Source organism: Pristiophorus japonicus, chromosome 14, assembly GCF_044704955.1.
Source record: "Pristiophorus japonicus isolate sPriJap1 chromosome 14, sPriJap1.hap1, whole genome shotgun sequence".
NCBI lineage: Eukaryota > Metazoa > Chordata > Chondrichthyes > Pristiophoridae > Pristiophorus > Pristiophorus japonicus.
Window position 1 is genome coordinate 25,264,470 of NC_091990.1, and position 23,483 is coordinate 25,287,952.

The following is a 23,483-nucleotide window of genomic DNA, read 5'->3' on the forward strand; positions in this document are numbered from 1 at the left end:
TCTTAAAGAAAAAAAAATTCCGAGTTTTTTAAATTATGGTTTAAAATAAATTTAACATAGTGGGCAGGGTTTTAAAAAATAAAATGCGTTTTTATAATTTAATTTTATTATATTTTTGTATGTTTTTAAACTCTTACGCCTGTAAAAGTAGGTTAGGCGCAAGAATTTTGAGGACATTTGCTGGGCAAGATATGGGCAAATCCTGCAATTTTGCCCTTGCAAATGTCCTCGCTCCTGATGTATGGATGATGTGTCAAGCTCCAGCTTGACAGATCGGAAAAGCCAGTTTTCAGCGCATGCGCATCGTGCGCTGAAAACCGCCGTACGGACCAGGGGAGGTCGGAATTTCCAAGTCCATGTTCTCAGTTTCTAGTCTTTAAGTTCCTGCTCAACTTCCTCCTTGCGTGCATATGGTACGGGACATGGCTTGCAGAAAACTGGTCTAGCGTCCTCCTGTACCCTGACACTCTCCTTGAAACCTTGGATCGGACTACCTGTTTTGCGGAACACCTTCGGATACTGTTTGATGACATCATCCTTCGATACAAATCTCGTTTCAACACGAAAAATCTCATTCCAATCCAGCTTCAGTGATCCCAACCAATTTCTACCTATTAAGGCAGGCTTGTCTCCTGACACTACTGAGAGGCAAGCTCTGAAACTGATCCTTGTATTTCACCAGTACGGTGATACATCCTACCACAGGGATTTGCTCTCCTGAGTAGCCTCGCAGCTCTATCTTCAAGTTCTCCAGTGGAAAATCACTCAACTTGTCGAGGTATAGCGATTCCGGTACTACACTCATGGATGCACCAGTGTCGATTTCCATGAGTATCCTGGTCCCTGCAACGTCTACTTGGATGACAATATTTTGCAAATCACTGCTCGATATCGTTGTGCTCCTGATGATGTGTATCTCCAGAACGTCCTCATCCTGTTGCTTCTCTTCAATGCTATGTAGTCTCAGGCAATTTCTACTTCTAGCATTGAACATCGGTTTATTCTTCAGTCAGCACACCTTCGCAAGATGCCCAGTTTTCTTGCAGAAGAAACACTCTGCCTTCACATATGGACAACTTTGAGCAATGTGTTGTCCCAGACACCAATAGCATGACTTCAATGCGCTGTAACCTTGGCCAGTTGCTGAGGCCTTGGGGCTCAGCTGCCTTTTACTTTTAACCTGCAGGAGATTCACCTCGGTTGTCTGATGACTGGAAATGGTGCGAAATTCTTGGAAGTATTGGTCGGCCATATCAATCGACATAGCTGTCTGACAAGCTAAATCAAAAGTCAAGTTAGGGATTGTCAACAACTTTCTTCTGATTGCTTCATTTTGCATCCCACAAACAAAGCGGTCACACAATGCTCGGTCCTAAAAGCTTCCGAAATGACAGTGAATGGATAGCTTTTTTAATGCTATAATGTACTCATTGATACTCTCATCAGTTAATTGATCATGTGTTCCAAAACGATAATTTTCAGCAATTCCCAGGGGCTCAGGACTGTCGTACCAATCTCCATCAGTACAAGCTTGAAATTTACTTTGGATTTTTAGCTGTGCTGCAAAACAAAGAACCTCTCAAAGGATCATCCACCAACAAAAATTTCAGCTAGAAAATCTGATTATCTTATCCTCATGACCAATGTGATATATTCTTAACATCAGAAACACACACACACACACACACACACAGACGGCTCTACAGAAACTTGTCATGTGACCTTGTCACATGATCCCCTTTTATTGTATTTACATCAGCAGTTGCATTACATCGGTAGTCCACTAGGGGGAGCTCTAAATTACAGCGACAGCAGAACCATTACCAACTCCTGCTGTCTGGGGAAAAAATGGGACCGGTGATCATGATCGGAAATTGATTTACACAATGTCGAGTCCGGAAGGTTATAAAGTGCCTTAATTGAAAGTTGAGGTGCTGGCTTCTTCCTCGAGCTTGTGTTGTAGGAGGAGCAGTGTAAGAGGCCGAGGACACAGGTGGGACAATCTGCAGAAGTACCTTTTGGATCGGACTGTCTCCTGCATGGCCCTGCAAAGGTGACCGACACACTGGGGTAAGTCCAGACATGTCTCCACTCTCTCACATTCGTTCCATTAAACAGTCGTCTTGAATCTTTCCTTCAAGCAATGCTTCTTGTCATTAATCAAGCCACTCTTTGTTGGGCTAACCTGCTTGGTGTGTTTGATAGTGTGCTGTCCCACTCCTTTGACCATCACTGCTGTATTGTCTGTGTTTCAATGGCTGTTACATTTAGCATAGTTTGATGTGGTTATTCACTTTTTTGCCTCGCAAAATTGAAACTCTCCATTATCAGTCACAAACTGATCATGTTCCCCATTCTACACAACTCAGTCCTGCTCTGTCGCTTGAAGCCTCTTCCTCTGGGCCTGCACATGCTCCCTTCAGTTCTCTTTGTGTGTATGCATGTCTCTTGGGAAGTGAGTGATTTTAGAAACTACAAGAAATTTGATAATGTGTTTCAGAAAATAGCCATGATTACCTTAAGCTATTTTAGCCGAGTGTGTTTGCTGCCCATCCCTCTGTATCACAGCTGGTGATGGATTGTCTTTCTTTCCCGCAGACGACCGTGACCACGATCCTGCGACCAGGGAGAGCAACAAGCATCAACCACAGCAGTCTGGTGTGACCGACTCCGGTGATAGCGGGTCACAGCCCATAGCTCTTCAACCAAGGCAGGCTTCGCAACGCAGTGACGTTCCGCCTCGCAGATCCCAGAATGACCTGGAGATGAATGTAATTCAGGATGCTCAGAGTTCTTTCCTGCCCTCTGGGTATCCCAGCCTGGAGGAGCCAGTTATCAGAGGCATCCAAAAGCTGGAGCACAACATGAACACTGTGATCCAGGAGGTCTCGAGCACCCTGACTTCTCTCAGTATCACCCTCGGGCAGATTCTACGGTCTCCTGCAGTCGCCGACAGAGTGGACAAGAATAAAAGTAGCAGCATCCGTGATCCATCACCACTAGAGCAGTTTTAGGATCTCACACAGGACACGAATGATCTAACTCCTTCAACTAGTCATAAAGTCTCAAGAGAAACATAATTTGACATTCAGAAATCTGTCTTTTTTTTTTCCTAGGTTTTTTTTTCTTGGGGCCCAGCAAGTTGCTCTCAACTTCCAGGGCCTTGGATTTCTTCCAATTTTTTTTTTGCTTGAGAACAGTCACCAAAAGAAAATAAATCGAGGTTTAACTGCAGTGTTTTATCAGGGTGTCTGTGTGCACATCCCGCCATCACTCGGGCAGATCGCAATGGAACCCTTGCACTGGGGAGGGGAGGGGGATCAGCAGCCTTTAGTGTTGGGGACTGAGGCACATAGTTGGAGTTGGAGGGCAAGGAACTTTACTCAGCATCTGGCCTGTGCAAAATAATGTGATCTATGAATAGATGATGCTCATGTTGGACACCTAGAACTGTACAGTGTTCCATTTCCTTCATTTGATGAGCACAATATAAATGCCCCAGCCCCAGACAGCTACAATCATTGCCATCATCTTTTCATGTGTGCCAGGTGCCTTCTGAGCAAGTATAATGGCATGGTACTGGGTCAAGTAAATCCATTAGAGATGTTTGATGTGAGGCTGGGAGCCTTAATTGTAGAGTTGGGGTACAGTGGGGTGAATGGCCTTTCCTCATCCTTGACTTCATGTTCTGAGCCATAGTTTCTGCATCCTGAAACAATAAGCCATGTACACTGGATAACACGTGTGTGCGTGGCATGAACCATGCCTAAAACACTGACACGTGTGCGCATGGCATGAACCATGCCTAAAACACAAAGCAGCCCCATGTATGCTGGGAAAGTGGCTAACACATGGGTGCCATAATATAGCACAGAAACGTCCAGCCACCGCATGGGGTGAGGATGCACTTGACATTCCATGCAGGCAGTCTGTTTACTGTGAGCTTAAGGTCCGTGGGCAGGGTGATCCTCCCCCACTTTGAGGTGGTGTGGATACTGGGTCTCAGACTTCTGGGAATGCAGCAGGGAAGATCTGTTTTGTTTCTAGTCGCACAAGATTCCACGAAAGGATTTGGCATCGGGCAGCTCTTCTGACAAAGAGAGTGGTCTCTCAAACTGTTGCATTCTAGCGTAGTGAACTCTGATCTTTTCGAACCTCCAGCTCCTCCAGGAACTAACCATGTTGGACTCTGGTAGTTAACAGTCTGGGACCTCCAGCGATTAACAGTGTGGGGTCTCTGGGAGGTAACAGTTTGGGAGTGAACCATGTGGGACCCATGTATTCCTCTTCCGACTGGACTCTCCTCATTCTCAGGAGGTCCATCGCTGGTCTTTGTACGTTCTGTCAAATACCTGGGAGGCAGTGGGAGTGTTTCCACCACCAATCTTGTGGAGAAAAGTTAGCTTAATGGTAACAAGGTTGGAAGTTATGCTAAACCTTTATAAATTATTGGTTAGGCCTCAGCTAGGAAGGATATCAAGGCCTTAGAGAGGGTGCAGAGGTGATTTATTACAATGGTATTCGGAATGATGGACTTCAGTTACCTGGAGAGGCTGGGGTTGTTCGCCTCAGAGCAGAGAAGGTTAAGGTGAGATTTAATTGAGGTGTTTGAAATGATGAGGGGTTTTGATACATTAATTAGGAGAAACTGTTTCCACTGGCAGGAGGGCTGGTAACCAGATGACACATTTAAGATAATTCGTAAAAGAACGGGGGGTGGGAGGGGGATCTGGAATGCACTGCCTGAAAGGGTGGTGGAAGCAGATTCAATAGTAACATTCAAAAGGGAATTGGATAAATAGTTGAAAAGGAAACATTTTCAGGGCTATGGGGAAAGGGGAGGGGAGCGGAACTAGTTGGATTGCTCTTTCAAAGAGCCAGCACAGGTGCAATGGGCCAAATGGCATCCTTCAGTGCTGTATGATTCTATGAGATAAAACAGAAATATGGGAGCAGGAGTGCCTATTCTGGGCACAACAGGGGAATTCTACACCTCTGCCTGCCTCTCCTCCCTTCCCCCCCCCCCCCCCCCCCCCCCCCCCACACTGTGACTTACTGGAGTGCTGGCAGGCAGCCAGTCCTCACCTGCTGGCTAGCTGTCTCTTTCCGCCCATTTTGTCAGTGCGCTTTAAGCCACTCTCCCAACATCCAACCCAGAGTATAAAAGGAGCTCTCGAAGAAAGATTTAAAACTAAGAAATGCAGTAAAGAAAAAAACAGGAATCCCTAGAAAGACAGCAACCTCAAACATTTTTGGGAAGATTTCATCTGTTCAGTATTTCTGCCAAAACCAAAAAACATGCACTCTCAGAATACCATCTGCTGCTCAGCCCCATTCTGGGCCTCCTCTCCCTCAATCCCACCCTGCTGCATATTTGCTAAAATTCTCAAAACTGGCAAGAATCAAGTGTAGAAATTCATAACTTCCATCAGCTTCTAGCTGCTTTTACCAAATCGGTTACTCTAATCTGTGCTTCTGCATAAAGCCAGAAACTGCGGCAAATCCATCCTGTGTTTTGAAACTTAAAAACATAGAAAATAGGTGCAGGAGTAGGCCATTCAGCCCTTCGAGCTTGCACCACCATTCAATAAGATCATTGCTGATCATTCTCTCAATACCCCTTTCCTGCATTCTCTCCATACCCCTTGATCCCTTTAGCCGTAAGGGCCATATCTAACTCCCCTTTGAATATATCCAATAAACTGGCATAAACAACTCTGCGGCACGGAATTCCACAGGTTAACAACTCTCTGAGTGAAGAAATTTCTTCTCATCTCCGTCTTAAATGGCCTACCCCTTATCCTAAGACTGTGTCCCCTGGTTCTGGACTTCCCCAACATCGGGAACATTCTTCCCGCATCTAACCTGTCCAGTCCCGCCAGAATCTTATACGTTTCTATGAGATCCCATCTCATCCTTCTAAACCCCAGTGTATAAAGGCCCAGTTGATCCAGTCTCTCCTCATATGTCAGTCCAACCATCCCTGGAATCAGTCTGGTGAACCTTCGCTGCACTCCCTCAATAGCAAGAACGTCCTTCCTCAGATTAGGAGACGAAAACTGAACACAATATTCCAGGTGAAGTCTCTCCAAGGCCCTGTACAATTGCAGTAAGATCTCCCTGCTCCTATACTCAAATCCCCTAGCTATGAAGGCCAACAAACCATTTGCCTTCTTCACCGCCTGCTGTACCTGTATGCCAACTTTCAATGACTGATGAACCATGACACCCAGGTCTTGTTGCACCTCCCCTTTTCCTAATCTGCCACCATTCAGATAATATTCTGCCTTCGTGTTTTTGCCCCCAAAGTGGATAACCTCACATTTATCCACATTATACTGCATCTGCCATGCATTTGCCCACTCACCTAACCTGTCCAAGTCACCCTGCAGCCTTTTAGTGTCCTCCTCACAGCTCACACAGCCACTCAGTTTAGTGTCATCTACAAACTTGGAGATGTTACACTCAATTCCTTCATCTAAATCATTAATGTATATTGTAAAGAGCTGGAGTCCCAGCACTGAGCCCTGCGGCACCCCACTAGTCACTACCTGCCATTCTGAAAAGGACCCTTTTATCCCGACTCTCTGCTTCCTGTCTGCCAACCAGTTCTCTATCCACGTCAGTACATTACCCCCAATACCATGTGCTTTGATTTTGCACACCAATCTCTTGTGTGGAACCTTGTCAAAAGCCTTTTGAAAGTCTAAATACACCACATCCACTGGTTCTCCCTCGTCCACTCTGCTAGTTACATCCTCAAAAAATTCTAGAAGATTCGTCAAGCATGATTTCCCTTTCATAAATCCATGCTGACTTGGACCAATCCTGTCACTGTTTTCCAAATGCGCTGCTATTTCATCCTTAATGATTGATTCCAACATTTTCCCCACTACTAACTGGTCTATAATTACCTGTTTTCTCTCTCCTTTTTTAAAAAGTGGTGTTACATTAGCTACCCTCCAGTCCATAGGAACTGATCCAGCCACAACAGGAAGGGTTGGGGCAATCGAGTGGTGTACTTCGTTTAAAGAAATAGAATCAGAATCTCTGATCAGCTACATCCAGGAGTAAAGAAGACGTCACTTAATCCGTAAAGCGGGCAGTCTGCAATCCAGTGCATTTCAGCCCATTTAGCACCTGGTCCCATTCTTCCGGTAGGTTCTGTACCGGCAGCAGAAGCATCCACCAATTTGCAGTGAATTGTATAAGAATTAGGCTCCAATCAGTCTCCTTTTCAGAATATTCTTAAACAAGTCCAAAATGGCTGCCAACAAAACCAAGTTTGAACTGTAGTCACAATGGCCCTGAATATCTTTGGAGTTTACACTTGTCACTAGGGTTGCCAACTCTGGCTGGACGTACTCCTAGAGGTTTCATCACCTGACCTCGTGCTTTCAACTGCCCCGCCCGGTAAAACAGCCTTTTTTCCCCATCTCCAATATTTTTTTATAACAAATAAACAAAAGTGTGTAAAGAAAATGAAAACTGTCATGTGTTCAACCAGCATTGTAACCCATGTATAAACTGACCTAAGTTGTAATCCGTGAGAACACTAACCACTAGGTGGGAGACACTCCTAACCTGGACCTTCAGGTATAAAAGGGGAAGCTCCACCCACCTTCATCACTTGAGTGCTAAGGAATAAAGTACAGGTCACAGACTGACCTCTCAAGCATCGGCCTCGTGTGCATTTATACTGTATAGTAAGGACGTATCAATGGCGACAAGAAACTGGGATTTAAACCACGTGAGCATGGCCACTAGCAGAACAGACGAGAGGTACTGTGTTAAGGAATGGTTGGGACAGAGATTCAACATTCTTAAAGCAGCACACAGTTCTCCAGGCAGACAAGGGCAGTCAGGCATGCCCCAACATGTAGTCGAACCCAGAGGGGGAGTTCGACAGAGACAATGGCAAGCTGAACGGTGATTCACGCCATTGCAAGGGACAATGCGGCCAGTAATGGGGCCATCAACACCTGTTAATGGTGCACTCAAGGACAATAACAGGGGCAGTCAGGGACGATCGACTGGCAAGGGACCTTTTGTTTCAAACCGCAACTCATGCTGGAGGCGTGGAGGCATACATTCAGCCGGAGTTTGCAGAGATGAGCAAAATACCTGCAGAAATTGCAGAAATGGACACTGGGGGAAATCGCTGGAAGCTAAAGTTCAGCGAGTTCATGTGGAGCACGTATACAGTTCATACACCAGGACGCCACCGATAATGATGAAAGTGCTCCTCAATGGCATCCCAGTATCAATAGACACGGGTGCCAGCCAGTCCCTGATGGGTATCAAACAGTTCGAAAAGTTGTGGGCATCCAAGGCCAGGAGGCCAAAATTATCGCCGATTGACGCACAGCTACGGACTTACACAAAGCAGATCATTCCCGTGCTCGGCAGCGCCACGGTAGTTGTGACCCACAAAGATTCGGAGAACAGGTTGCCACTCTGGATTGTCCCAGGGGACGGTCCCGCACTACTGGGGAGGAGTTGGCTTGCTGTCATGAACTGGAAATGGAGCGATGTCAATGCAATTTCCTCTGTGGAGCGAGTATCATGCTCACAGGTCCTGGACAAATTTGACTCATTATTTCAACCCGGCATTGGCACGTTCATGGGGGCCAAGGGAGTGATTCACATAAACCCGGACGCCAGACCAGTACACCACAAGGCCAGAGCGGTGCCGTACGTGATGCGGGAAAAGATAGAAGGCGAATTGGACCGCCTGTTGATGGAAGGCATCATCTCGCCAGTCGAATTCAGTGACTGGGCGAGCCCGATTGTGCCGATGCTCAAGGCGGATGGGTCGGTCAGGATATGTGGCGATTACAAGGCCACCATCAATGGGGTGTCACTCCAAGACCAGTACCCGCTACCGAGAGCGGAGGACCTCTTTGCGACGCTATCCGGTGGCAAACTTTTTTCAAAATTGGACCTGACCTCAGCTTACATGACCCAGGAGCTGGCGAGTGAGTCGAAGCAGCTGACCACCATCACAACACACAAGGGGTTGTTTGAGTACAACAGATGTCCGTTCAGGATTCGCTCGGCCGCCGCGATCTTCCAACGAAATATGGAAAGCCTCAAGTCGATTCCAGGGACGGTGGTTTTTCAGGACGACATCCTCATTACGGGTTACGATACTGAAGAACACCTCCACAACCTGGAGGAGGTGCCACGCAGACTGGACCGGGTAGGTCTGCGACTGAAAAAGGCGAAGTGCGTCTTCCTTGCTCCAGAGGTAGAATTCCTGGGGATGAGGGTAGCAGCAGACGGGATCAGCCCTACTGCATCCAAGACGGAAGCGATCCAGAGAGCACCCAGACCCCGTAACACGACGGAGCTGCGTTCATTCCTGGGGCTCCTGAACTATTTTGGTAACTTCCTTCCCAAATTAAGCACGCTGCTAGAGCCGCTACACGTGCTCCTACGCAAAGGTCGTGAATGGGTCTGGGGGGACAGCCAGGAAAGGGCTTTTAATAGAGCACGCAATTTGTTATGTTCCAACAATCTGTTAACGTTATATGACCCATGTAAGAAACTTGTGTTAATGTGCGATGCGTCGTCCTATGGTGTCGGGTGTGTGTTGCAGCATGTCAATGCCAAGGGTCAGTTACAGCCAGTAGCTTATGCCTCCAGGAGTCTGTCCCAGGCAGAAAGGGGCTACAGGATGGTAGAAAAGGAGGCGCTCGCATGTGTATATGCGGTAAAGAAAATGCACCAGTACCTGTTTGGCAGGAAATTTGAGCTGGAGACAGATCACAAACCCCTAACGTCCCTTTTGGCCGACAACAAGGCCATAAATGCAAACGCATCGGCCCGCATACAGAGGTGGGCACTCGCGTTAGCTGCCTATGACTACACAATTCGGCACAGACCGGGCACCGAAAACTGTGCCGATGCACTCAGCAGGCTCCCACTAGCCACCACTGAGGGGGCTACCAAGCATGGTGCTGAGATGGTCATGGCTGTTGAAGCTTTCGGAAGCGAAGGCTCACCCGTGACAGCCCGTCAGATTAAAGTCTGGACAAATAGAGACCCGCTATTGTCTCTAGTCAAGAAATGTATCCTGAATGGGGACTGGGCAGCCATGTACAGGGCATGCCCTGAGGAATTTAAACCATTTCACAGGCGCAAGGATGAACTCTCGATTCAGGCCGATTGCCTACTGTGGGGAAACCGCGTAGTCATGCCCCAGATGGGCAGAGAGGTGTTCATCAGAGAACTCCACAATGGGCACCCGGGCATTGTCACGATGAAGGCAATTGCCAGGTCACACGTTTGGTGGCCAGGGATAGACACAGATCTGGAACTTTGTGTTCGCAGGTGCAACACGTGTGCCCAGCTCGGCCATGCACCCAGGGAAGCCCTCCTTAGCCCCTGGCCATGGCCCGCCAAGCCTTGGTCACGCATCCATGTGGACTACGGAGGTCCTTTCATGGGGAAAATGTTTTTGGTTCTAGTAGACGCCTACTCCAAATGGATCGAGTGTGACATTTTAAATTCAAGCACATCCTCTGCTACGGTAGAAAGTCTACGGTACAATGTTCGCCGCCCACGGTCTACCGGACATCTTGGTCAGCGACAATGGCCCGTGCTTCACAAGCACTGAATTCCAGGACTTCATGGCAGGCAATGGAATTAACCATGTTAGAACGGCACCGTTCAAGCCGGCCTCAAATGGCCAGGCAGAACGAGCAGTGCAGATAATCAAACAGGGGATGCTCAGATTCCAAGGGAGTTCCCTACAAACCCGCTTATCACGCCTCCTGTTGGCCTATAGATCCCGACCACACTCGCTCACAGGGGTTCCATCCGCAGAGCTACTAATGAAAAGGACGCTCAAAACCCGATTATCCCTTATACACCCCACCATGAAAGAAATTGTCGAGAGCAGGCGCCAGTCACAATATCACTACCATGACAGGAATGCGAGGACGCGATGTATTGATGTAAATGATCCTGTTTTTGTCCTCAACTACGCTGCAGGGCCCAAATGGCTCGCAGGCACTGTGGTTGCCAAAGAGGGAAATAGGATTCTGGTAGTTAACCTTACCAATGGACAAATCTGCCGCAAACATGTGGATCAAACAAAAAGGAGGTTCAGCAAGCCCATAGAAGAAGCAGAGGAAGAACACGATATAGAGTTCACTCCATCACAGGTGACCGAACACCGGAACCAAAGGGAGGAGAGCCCAGTCACTGTGGGCAGTCCGGACAGGCCTGAGGCACTGCAAACAGCAGACACTCAGGCCAGCGCCCAACAACCGGAGCCCCAACTCAGGCGCTCGACAAGGGAGCGTAAACCACCAGAGAGACTCAACCTGTGATCCCAATAAGACTTTGGGGGGGGAGGTGATGTCATGTATTCAACCAGCATTGTAACCCATGTATAAACTGACCTAAGTTGTAATCCGTGAGAACACTGACCACTAGGTGGGAGACACTCCTAACCTGGACCTTCAGGTATAAAAGGGGAAGCTCCACCCACCTTCATCACTTGAGTGCTAAGGAATAAAGGACAGGTCACAGACTGACCTTCTCTCAAGCATGGGCCTCGTGTGTATTTATACTGTGTAGTAAGGACGTATCAAAAACTGTGTTCAATTTTTTTAATACTGCTATGACGTTTCTCCAGGGTTGCTCACAGCAGTGTCCTGGAGATTAATCTTCAATTCCTGGAGACTCCAGGGCAATCCTGGAGGGTTGGCAACCCTGATTGTAACTCCAGCAGCAGTTCAGTGGAATCCACCAAAAAATGGTAGAAAGAATAAAAAGACTTGCATTTGTATCACACCTTACGCTACCTCATGGTGTCCCAAATCGCTTAAAAAATGTAGTGGCTAGGTACATTAAAAAAAATGTACTCACTGTTGTAATGTAGAAAATGCAGCAGCCAGGTCCCACAAACAGCAATGTGATAATGACCAGATAATCTGTTTTCATAATGTTGGTTGAGGGGCACAACACCAGGGAGAACACCCCAGCTCTTCTTCCACTCTTTTACATCCACTCGAGAGGGCAGACGAGGCCTCGGCTTAATGTCTCATCCGAAAGACGGCAGCTCCGACAGTGTTGCACTCCCTTAGAAGTGGCACTGAGATTGTCAGCCTGGATTATGTGCTCAAGTCTCTGGAGTGGGGCTTGAACCCACGACTTTCTGACACGGAGGCAAGAGTGCTACCCACTGAGCCACTGTTGACACTGGTTCCCTGCCATTCAGGGAACTTTCGCTCACTCCTATAAGGGGGCAGATCCTCTGCTCACCTCGACCAAAGCCCATAACCTCAGGCAGTGGTCGCAAAGGGCGCCTGCAGGCTGGTAATCCATGAGAGACAGGACCGTGCCTACCTCCAGATGGGCCCCACCAAGGGGTTTCCAGGCCAGGGATTCAGCCTGGGCACCTCCAAAAAATCCGTGGGAGAAAAGAAATCTGGATGTGTCCCTCACCTTACATGGGGGTCAAGGGTCGGGTTGGAAGGGGGCACCCTTGGCAAAACACCAACCCTACCGCACCGCCCCACCACCCAAAGTTTCCAGAGTTTCCAGCAGCATGGAGCAGAAGAATGCCAGAGATGCACGCGAAGTGCAGGTACCCCCTGACTCCTCACCCCCGCAAACCCGAGCAGGCTCAGCATTGCAAGGTAGGGATGGAGGCACCAGTGAATACAACCCTGGGGTAACCGTGGTGATAGCGGCCCACAGATTCTCTTTTCACTTTAGTCAGAGTCTGATTAAAATCAAAGAGTTTCTGGCAATCGCACAACTTTAAAATGATGAACGTCTGATAGACACAAAATGTGTTTGTTTATTATATAATCCAGAACTGAACGGTTGTAACTATCAGGAACAATTGAACAGGCCGGGGTCCTTTTCTCTAGAAAAGAGACGACTGAGGGGGTGACCTGATTAAGATTATGAAAGGGTAGCTGTCGAGAAAATGTTTCCACTTGTGAGGGAATCCAAAACTAGGGGCCATATATACAAGATAGTCATTAACAAATCCAATAGGGAATTCAGGAGAAACTTCTTTACCCAGAGAGTGGTGAGAATGTGGAACTCGCTGCCACATGGAGTGATTGAGGTGAATAGCATAGATGCATTTAAAGGGAAGTGAGATAAGCACATGAGGGAGAAAGAAGTAGCAGGTTATGCTCATTGGGTTAGATAAATAGGGGTGTGAGGAGGCTCGTGTGGAACATAAGCGGCGTCATAGACCTGTTGATCCGAATGACCTGGTTTCTGTGCTGCATACTCGATGTAACTCGATGATGTAATTGTTGTAACTTTGGTCAGTTATCTGCCAGCTTTATGATTGTTTTAAATAGTAACTACGCTTGAAAGAAGTTCATTTTGTGTGAAGTGCTTTGAGATATTTCTGGAAGATATGATGTGATGTCTTTCTTTCTGACCTAGGCCCAGAAAGTCCCTTTTAACAAAAACCCAAAAGTATTCATGTTTATTTTCTAACACTCACAACACCTTTGAATCTGTTCCAATCATGTTAAGATGCAGCATGTGGTTTTTCTTGATCAGCGCCTTTGAGAGAAACATAATCTACCGCACCTATGTCTCAATTAGCTCTGCTTGCTTTGAAATATAGCTGCACCAATTTAACTTTGATAAGTATACTGGTACAACGTGTGAATGCCTAACTACACTTCCTCCATGAATCTCCTCACCTGGATTGTATGTATAATGGTCCATGAGTGAAGGCTAATACAATGTGCAGATAGAAATTGGTTTGGTTGTAAAGAGTTATAAAATGTTCCAGGACAAAAATAGGCTATTCGGTCCATCAAGTCTGTACCAATGCTTTCATCCACATGAGCCACTCAGTCTCATCCCACTCTCCTCCTCACTCCCCATACCCTTTAATACTGCACATTTAGAAGAAATGATCGAATTCCCTGTTAAAGGAATTTATAGAATCTGCGGCAACAACAGCAGGGAATTCCAGAAAGAAATGTTATTTATCGGCTCCGTTATAGTCTTCACATTCTTCCTCAGTACAGATCTGGTAACTCCCCAGTCATACCTTGCTCTGTCTGAGACATTTCCAACACAACAATAAAAGGGAAAGCAAAATGGCCGGTGTGTTTGACTTGGATTGGAGGACAGACTTCTGTTAACATCTATTGATCTCATTCTGGAGCCCACACGTTCAAGAATCTTTAGATTAAGCTCTTTACACAATAGTCTCCACTCCTTCCTCACCTCCACTTCTCCTTCCTCTCCTCCAATCCTTCCTATCGTCTCCTTCCACTCCTTTCCTCCCCTCTCCTCCCTTCCCTCTCCTCCTTCTCAGCTGGCGAGAGAGAAACACCATGAACCTGGACTTGCAATGTTCTCCTTTCCATCCTCAGGCCTCCATCCTCTGCAACCTACAGCTTATCCAGAATATTATGGCCTACGCCCTCTCCTGCAAAATGTCCCACACCCTTATCCATGCCAATCTCTACTGGCATCCGTACCTCAATGGATCATTTATAAGTTCATCATCTTCACCTTCAAATCCCTCCATGAGCCCAGCCCACCCTACCTCTGTGATCTCCTCCAGCCATACATCCCTACCTTCACTCTTTGCTCCTCTCACTCTGGGCAGTTTGTTTCCATTCCCCCGTGGGCGGTCATTCTATCAGCCACCAGACCCTGTCCTCAGGAACTTTCTGTTCCGTTCCCTCACCTTCATTATCCCCTCCCCTGGTTCCAAACCCTTCTGTTCCAAACTCTTCCGTCTCCACCCTTGCCTCAGCTCATCTGCTGCTGAAGCCCTCATCCATGCCTTTGTTACCTCTAGACTTGATTATTCCAACGCACTCCTGGCTGGCCTCCCACATTCTACCCTACGTAAACTAGAGGTGATCCAAAACTTGGCTGTCCATGTCCTAACTCGCACCAAGTTCCACTCACCCATCACCCCTGTGCTCGCTGACCAACATTGGCTTCCGGTTAAGCGATGTCCCGATTTCAAAATTATCATCCTTATTTTCAAATCACTCCATGGCCTCGCCCCTCCCTATCTGTAATCTCCTCCAGCCCCACAACCCCCCCCCCGAGATGTCCGCGCTCCTCAAATTCTGCCCTCCTGAGCATCCCTGATTATAATCGCTCAACCATTGATGGCCCTGCCTTCTGTTGCCTAGTCCCCAAGCTCTGGAACACCCTGCCTAAACCTCTCCACCTCCGTATCTCTCTTTCCTCCTTCAAGACGCTCCTTAAAACATACCTCTTTGATCAAGTGCGCTAATTTCTACTTTGTGGCTCGGTGTCAAATTTTTATTGCATAATACACTTGTGAAGCACCTTGGGACGTTTCACGATGGTGAAGGTGCTATATAAATACAAGCTTTTGTTGTTGTTTGACCAGGCCTCCTCTCGAACCTCTCTTCCCCTTTTGATCTTCTCCTACTTTTGGTCTGCTAAATGCTGTGTAATCCTGCTGTCACAATAAAAATGTAAATATATTACATAGAATTTTACAGCACAGAAACAGGCCATTCGGCCCAACTGGTCTATGCCAGTGTTTATGCTCCACACAAGCCTCCTCCAGCCCTACTTCATTTTACCCTAACAGCATGTCCTCCTATTAATTTCTTGCTCATGCTTATCTAGTTTAGCCTAAATGCAATGTATTAGTCATACATTTTTGAAATTCCCTATTTAGAAGGTACGTCGGTGGTCACACTCCCTCTCCCCTCTTTATGTTCACAGGTGATGCTGCCATGACATCTTTTCAAATGGAGTTTAATTTAGTTATCGAAAATATCAAAGATTTGAATATTCTGGCTGGTGAAGGGGAGGCAAGGGTGGAGCATACCACGGGAGGAGCTCGGCTAAAGAGACCGGACCCTATAGCACTCACACTATTCAAGAACGGGATTGTGATGTTTAATGGTCCATTCAGATCATTCAATGAACCTTCAACACAGGTAAAGCACGTGCCATAAACTGCGCGCACCGTGAACGGTGTACCGTAAACTGCGCCCCCCGTGAATAGTCTAATAGCATCTACAATCTAAGAGAACATACCCTGAACGATATTACGCCACGAGATCGGCAATGCCACATACTATGAATGCAGACTATATATTGTAACTGGTCCATAATATTTACATGTTAAGGTGGCAGGACAAGTTGAGAAGGCTGTTAAAAAGGCATTCAGGATCCTTGGCTTTATAAATAGACGCAGAGAGTGCAAAAGCAAGGAAATTATGCTAAACATTTATAAAACACATATATCTGGAGTATTGTGTCGCATTCTGGGCACCACATTTTAGGAAGGATGTCAAAGCTTTGAAGAGAGTACAAAGGAGATTTACCAGAATAGTACCAAGGATTGAAGACTTCAGTTACATGGATGGACTGGAGAAGCTGGGTTGTTCTCCTTAGAGCAGAGAAGATTAAGAGGAGATTTGATAGAGATGTTCAAAATTATGAGGGGTTTTGAAGGTGTAGGTAGATAGAAAGTTTCCACTGGCAGGAGGGTTGGTAACCAGAGGACACAGATTTAATCTAGGCTGACAGTCCAGTGCAGTCCTGAGGGAGTGCTGCACTGTCAGAGGTGCCGTCTTTCGGATGAGACGTTAAACCTGTATGGCCTCTCAGGTGGATATAAAAGATCCCAGGACCCTATTTTGAAGAAGAGCAGGGGAGTTCTCCCCGGTGTCCTGACTAATATTTATTCCTCAATTAACATCAATTATCTGGTCAGTTATCGTGTTGCTGTTTATGGGATCTTGCTGTGCACAAATTGGTTGCATGTTCCTACATTACAACAGTGGCTACACTTCAAAAATACTTTATTGGCTGCAAAATGCTTTAGAACGTCCTGAGGTCGTGAAAGGCATTATTGAAATGCTAATTTTTCTTTTTTGTTTTTAATGTCATTGGCAAAAAAGCCAGTGGGAAGCTGAGTAGAGTTTTTTTTACACAGTGAGTTGCTGTGGTCTGGAATGTACGGCCTGTGGTGGACGCAGATTCAATAGTAACTTTCAAAAGGGAATTAGATATATATTTGAAAAGGAAAAATTTGCTTTGCTTTGGGGAAAGAGCAGGGTTGCTCTTTCAAAAAGCTGGCACAGGCAATATGGGAAGTATGGCCTCTTTCTGTGCTGTATCATTCTATATACAAAGTGTATCACTATTGACTACTTATTACAGCAGCCATAAAGGCTGTGATGGTTGTTCTTAGATTGAGGGCATTGCCCAGTTTTATTTCTGATCACAACTCTCAGTAGTGACTGGACACAAACTGCTTCTCGTTTTCTTTCTCCAATTCTTTGATTTTAGCAATGCATGCAGGATATCATGGATGGATATTTCCCTTCAGAGCTGCAGAGCAGGTATCCAAACGGAATTCCAATTAAGGTAAAAGACTGAACAACAAGATATTAGTTCTGGAAAAATACAACTGTACTTGGTGGAGTAGCACCGGGAGGTTGGGTAGAATTGCCTCCTCCTCGGGTAGTTGGGTAGTTTAAATGCTGGGGATGTTGGCCTGGTCGAGGACGCGTGACCACACTTGATCAGCTCCGCTGGGCGGGCCACATTGTCTGCATGCCAGACACGAGACTCCCAAAGCAAGCGCCCTACTCGGAACTCCTTCACGGCAAACGAGCCAAAGGTGGGCAGAGGAAACGTTATAAGGACACCCTCAAAGCCTCCCTGATAAAATGCAACATTCCCACTGACACCTGGGAGTCCCTGGCCAAAGACTGCCCTAAGTGGAGGAAGTGCATCCAGGAGGGTGCTGAGCACCTCGAGTTTCATCGGCGAGAGCATGCAGAAGCCAAACGCAGGCAGCGGAAAGAGCGTGCGGCAAACCTGTCCCACACTCCCTTACCCACCTGTGACACGGACTGTGGTTCTCGTATTGGACTGTACAGCCACCTAAGGACTCATTCTCAGAGTGGAAGAAAATCTTCCTCAATTCCGAGGGACTGCCTATGATGATATGATGAGTTGGGTGGGGAAAACAAGAGGAGACTCAATGGGGGTCAAAAGCAAAATACTGCAGATGCTGGAATCTGAAATAAAAACAGAAAATGCTGGACATCTCAGCAGGTCAGGCAGCATCTGTGGAGAGAAACAGAGTTAACGTTTCAGGTCTGTGACCCTTCGTCAGAACTGGAAAAGTTTGAGATGTAACTGATTCTTAAGGAAGTACAGGGGCACTGAAAGGGGGAGGGGAGGAAAGAACAAAAGTGAAGGTCTGATTTGAGAGACACAAGGGATGCTGGGCAAAAATGAGATGGTAATGGCACAAGTTAGGAAACAAAAGATGAGTCTAGATGGGGTGTGAATGACGGAATCTTCACCAGCTGCCGTGGGAAAGAGAAAAAAAGGGAGGAAAGGGAAAATAAATAGGGCAGAGGTTATGGTCTGAAATCGTTGAACTCAATGTTGAGTCCAGAAGGCTGTAAAATGCCTAAACGAAAGATGAGGTGCTGTTCCTCGAGCTTGGGTTGAGCTTCCTTGGACCAGTGTAGGAGGCCAAGGATGGAAAGGTCAGAGTGGGAATGGAGCGGGGAATTAATGTGACAGGTGACCGGAAGCTCGGGGTCACGCTTACAGACTGAACGGAGGTGCTCCCCAATGTAGAGGAGACCACATTGTGAGCAGCGAATACAGTATACTAAATTGAAAGAAGTACAAGTAAATCGCTGTTTCACCTGGAAGGAGTGTTTGGAGCCCTGGATATTGGGAAGGGAGGAGGTAAAAGGGCAGATATTGCATCTCCTGCGCTTGCTTGCCATGGGAAGAGGAGGGGGTGCTGGGGGTGATTGAGGAGTGGACCAGGGTGTCATGGAGGAAACGGTCCCTTCGGAATGCTGGGAGGGATCACACTGGAGGTGGCGGAAATGGCGGAGGAAGATCCGTTGAACATGGAGGCTGGTGGGGTGAAAGGTGAGGACAAGGGAAACCCTGTCGTGGTTCTGGGAGGGAGGGGAAGGGGTGAGAGCAGAAATGCGGGAAATAGAACATACACGATTGAGGGCCCTGTTAACCACGGTGGAGGGGAATCCTCGGTTGAAGAAAAAAGACATATCAGAGGCACTAGTGTGGAAGGTGGTGTCGTCAGAACAGAAGTGATGAAGACATAGAAACTGGGAGAATGGAAAGGAGTCCTTACTGGATGCGGGGTGGGAGGAATTGTAATCCAGGTAGCTGTGGGAGTCAGTGGGCTTATAGTAACCCTCTATGGGGTCAAGTTAGCTCCAAGATGAGGTTGTTGACATTGAGAGATTGGAACTCAGTCAACTCTCTGAGGCAGACTTGGTAATTTGATACTATGGGTCCTGGCTTATTACTGGGAATTGGAGGGGCAGATATGGCACTGGAGACTGGGAATATTTCTACTCAGCTCCAGGTAACCCTGCAATCCAATGAGTAGGGTGGGTCATAGGTGTCCTTATCAACAGAAAGCTCACCAGTTCTCTGTTCTTGGGTAAGTGAGATATATTCCTATAGCGCTTTGCAGACTGAGGCACATGGATTATTTATTGGACCTCTTAGTAGTTTAGTAGTAGACTCAAATCTGGGATGGGTTTCCACACAAGTCAAATAAATAACTGATTGTAATGTTAGACTGGATTAGCTTTCAGTCAATTACTTTCAGAGATGGGGAGAAACGCAAGGCAGTATGGAGATGGGTGTTCCTGTATTTTGTGGGGGTATGGGGAGGGGGGGTGTAATTTCTTAATAATATGCAGCCATTCCCAAAAGTCCATTGGTGGCACTGCAAGTACAACGGGGCCAGATCTAACCTGCGATGGTATTTGTGGTTTGCGGCCTGACTAGGTGACTGATAGGAGGGATGTGATCTTCCGGGACAGGCGGACACGTGCGGAGTTTCCCGGCGTGGGACAGACGATCGACGGAAGTCGTATCTCCATGGTCTCAGCACAGCAGAATTCCGAGGTTGTAAAGGAGACGAGCGAAGTTCCAGGTGAGTGGAGGATTGCGCCTGAATGAACTCTGCCCGCATATTCACTGCTGCTGTTTGCAGGAAGGCACCAGACTTTGGCAAACTGGCTGGTATCTCTTCTGCTGTCAGGATTTTCAGAAGAATTTTTAGGAGCAGTAAAATGCCCAGCAATCCCAACCCTTTCTCTTGGTTAGCCTGAGTCACTCACCTTCTCGTATTGTTGCTCAGACACCTCCAGAAAAGCACCAAATTGGGGGTGAAATTCATCTTCGGTGAGGAACAAAAAGGACAGTAGTGGATTGACCGCCCATCACACCCATTAGCCCCCATCACACCCCCCCCCGCCTTCACATCCCCCGTCACACCTGCCTGTCAGACCGGTTACACCCTGTCACACCCACCCATCCCACCCTGTCAAACCCGCCCGTCACAGCTTGTCACACCCGCCCATCACACCCTGGCACAGCTGCCTATCACACCCTGTCACACACGCCCATCACACCCTGTCACACCCACCCATCCCACCCTGTCACACACGCCCATCACAGCTTGTCACACCCGCCCATCACACCCTGGCACAGCTGCCTATCACACCCTGTCACACACGCCCATCACACCCTGTCACACACGCCCATCACACCCTGGCACAGCTGCCCATCACACCCTGGCACACACGCCCATCACACCCTGGCACACACGCCCATCACACCCTGGCACAGCTGCCTATCACACCCTGTCACACACGCCCATCACACCCTGGCACAGCTGCCTATCACACCCTGTCACACACGCCCATCACACCCTGTCACACACACCCTGTCACACCCGCCCATCACACCCTGGCACACACGCCCATCACACCCGCCCATCACACCCTGGCACAGCTGCCCATCACACCCTGTCACACACGCCCATCACACCCTGGCACAGCTGCCTATCACACCCTGTCACACACGCCCATCACACCCTGGCACAGCTGCCCATCACACCCTGTCACACACGCCCATCACACCCTGTCACACACGCCCATCACACCCTGGCACAGCTGCCTATCACACCCTGTCACACACGCCCATCACACCCTGGCACAGCTGCCCATCACACCCTGTCACACACGCCCATCACACCCTGGCACAGCTGCCCATCACACCCTGTCACACACGCCCACCACACCCTGGCACAGCTGCCTATCACACCCTGTCACACACGCCCATCACACCCTGGCACAGCTGCCCATCACACCCTGGCACACACGCCCATCACACCCTGGCACAGCTGCCTATCACACCCTGTCACACACGCCCATCACACCTGCACGTCACGCCTGCCCGTCACAGCTTGTCACACCCTGTCACATCCGCCCATCACACCACGTCACACCTCCCATCACGCACCGCTCTGATTTTTCGATGTGGTCGATGAAAAGGTGCATTTTGAATTACAAAAACTAGACTTCACCAGCTTGAAAGAGGTCCTTTGGGGCGCAGGACATCGGTCCCCTGAAATTGGCCCTGGTTGCACCTGTTTTATGCCTATAAAATGGGCTCGATATGGTCCAATTCCTACCCCAGGGATCCCGTCCTTCAACTCTACTGTAAAGGCAGAAATATGGAAGGAAATCCAAGTTTGCAAGATATTCATTGAGCCAGGTAGAGTTTGGCAGCCAGCCGACAACATCTGAAAATCAGCAGCAACAGAACCAAGACCAAGCTTTGAGAAACTCCTCACACCACCCAGTTCATGAGGGAGCGGCATTCTGGGGCTGGAGCCTGAAGACTGTAAATTGTAAAGAGGCAGAAAAGCCGGAGGTGGACTAACTTAAGTAAATATTCGACTTAAATGAGCTTCATATACGGTGCAGCTCAAATTCAAGGTACCCGCCCCTCCCAGCAGTGAATCTGTGTTCCTCACCTGCTGCCCCAGAGCCTCCCAAAATCATCCCTAATAACCACAACTTGTAGTTATATAGCGCCCATCACACCCTGTCACACCTGCTCGTCACTTCACAGGAGCGTAATCAAACACCGAGCTGCATAAGGAGATATTAGGACAGATCAAAGAGGCAGGTTTTAAAGAGCTGCTTAAAGGAGCAGAGAGAGGCGGATGGGAGTTCCAGAGCTTGGGGTTTCGGCAGCTGAAGGCACGGCCACCAATGGCGGAGCAAAGGAAATAGGGAATGTCCAAGAAGCTAGAATTAGAGGAGCACAGAGATCTCGGAGGAATGTAGGGCTGGAGGTCGTTACAGAGATAGAGAGGGATTTGAAAACAAGGATGAGAATTTTTCAATGGAGCCGTTGATAGACTGGGAACCAATGTCGGTCAGCGAGCGCAGTGGGTGATGGGCGACCGGGACTTGTAAGTGATAGTTTTACACAGCAGCCAACAGGGTCAGCAGTCGGCACTTGTTCAATTGTTCAGTAAGTTATTTTGACACAAAGTGGCTGTCTCTGTGCGTGTGGGATTGCCCGGTGATTGATCGAAGGGTGACTCACCCACCTCGTGCAACCTCTGTGAACTCTATCCCGCCTACCACTCCTCTCCACCATTGATGGATCAGCATTAAACATCACCCCCTCCAGTCTGGATTCTCCCCCTAAACCCCTTCACCATGGCTCACCGTCCCTCATCTCTTTCATTCACTGCCTACTAAATCGCATCATAGAATCTAGGTGCTCAGTCCTGCTCAGTGTTGATTTGTTCACCACCTACCTTCACCCTTTGTGAAACCCACTTCATTAAACGATCGATCAAATTCATTGTCGTGAAAAACTCTCCTCCATTTTACAGCCCGTAGTGTACATGAAGAGTCAGTGAGTAAACTGTGTCTTCTAACCTCAGCCATACACATCCCCACCCTCAGTCTGCATATACACAGCCCGCAGCCTGATCCTGCAAATACACAGCCTGCAGTCTGATCCTGCATATACACGGCCCATATCTTCAGCCTGTACATACACAGCCCACACCCTAATCCTGCATATACATGACCTGCATCCTGATCCTGCATATACACAGCCCATATCCTCAGCCTGCATATACACGGTCCACATCCTCAGCCTGCATATACATGGCCCACACCCTGATTCTGCGTATACACAGCCCGCAGCCTCAGCCTGCATATGCACAGCCCGCAGCCTCAGCCTGCATATACCAAGCCCACAGCCTCAGCCTGCATATACACAGCCCACAGCCTGATCCTACATATACACAGCCCGCCGCCTCAGCCTGCATATACACATCCCGCACCCTGATCCTGCATATACACAGCCCGCGGCCTGATCCTGCATATACATGGCCCACAGCCTGATGATGCATATACACAGTCCACATCCTCAACCTGCATACACATGGCCCCATCCCAATCCTGCATATACACGGCCCCCACCTTCATTCTGCATATTCACAGCCCCCATCTTCACTGTCGCCATATTTCTCTCTAATTTAGTTGTTTAATGGTGTTTAATTTTGAATTGATTCTCTTCTCTCTCCCTGTGATTCTCCAGCCTCATCAGCAGGAGCGGCGCACTGGCAGGAGCCACAGCCG

General features: G+C 48.0%; 1 protein-coding gene across 2 annotated transcripts in view; it reads left to right on the forward strand.

Annotated features, from left to right (window-relative positions):
* The window catches only part of ubxn11 (UBX domain protein 11), a 68,717-nt gene that overhangs the window by 31,883 nt on the left and 13,351 nt on the right, over window positions 1–23,483 (forward strand). For both annotated transcript variants that reach the window (XM_070898996.1, XM_070898995.1), the window contains 3 exons: window positions 15,724–15,941; window positions 17,302–17,379; window positions 19,813–19,960. In XM_070898996.1, coding sequence (XP_070755097.1) covers window positions 15,724–15,941; window positions 17,302–17,379; window positions 19,813–19,960 — 444 coding nt within the window. The remainder of the gene's footprint in view (window positions 1–15,723; window positions 15,942–17,301; window positions 17,380–19,812; window positions 19,961–23,483) is intronic.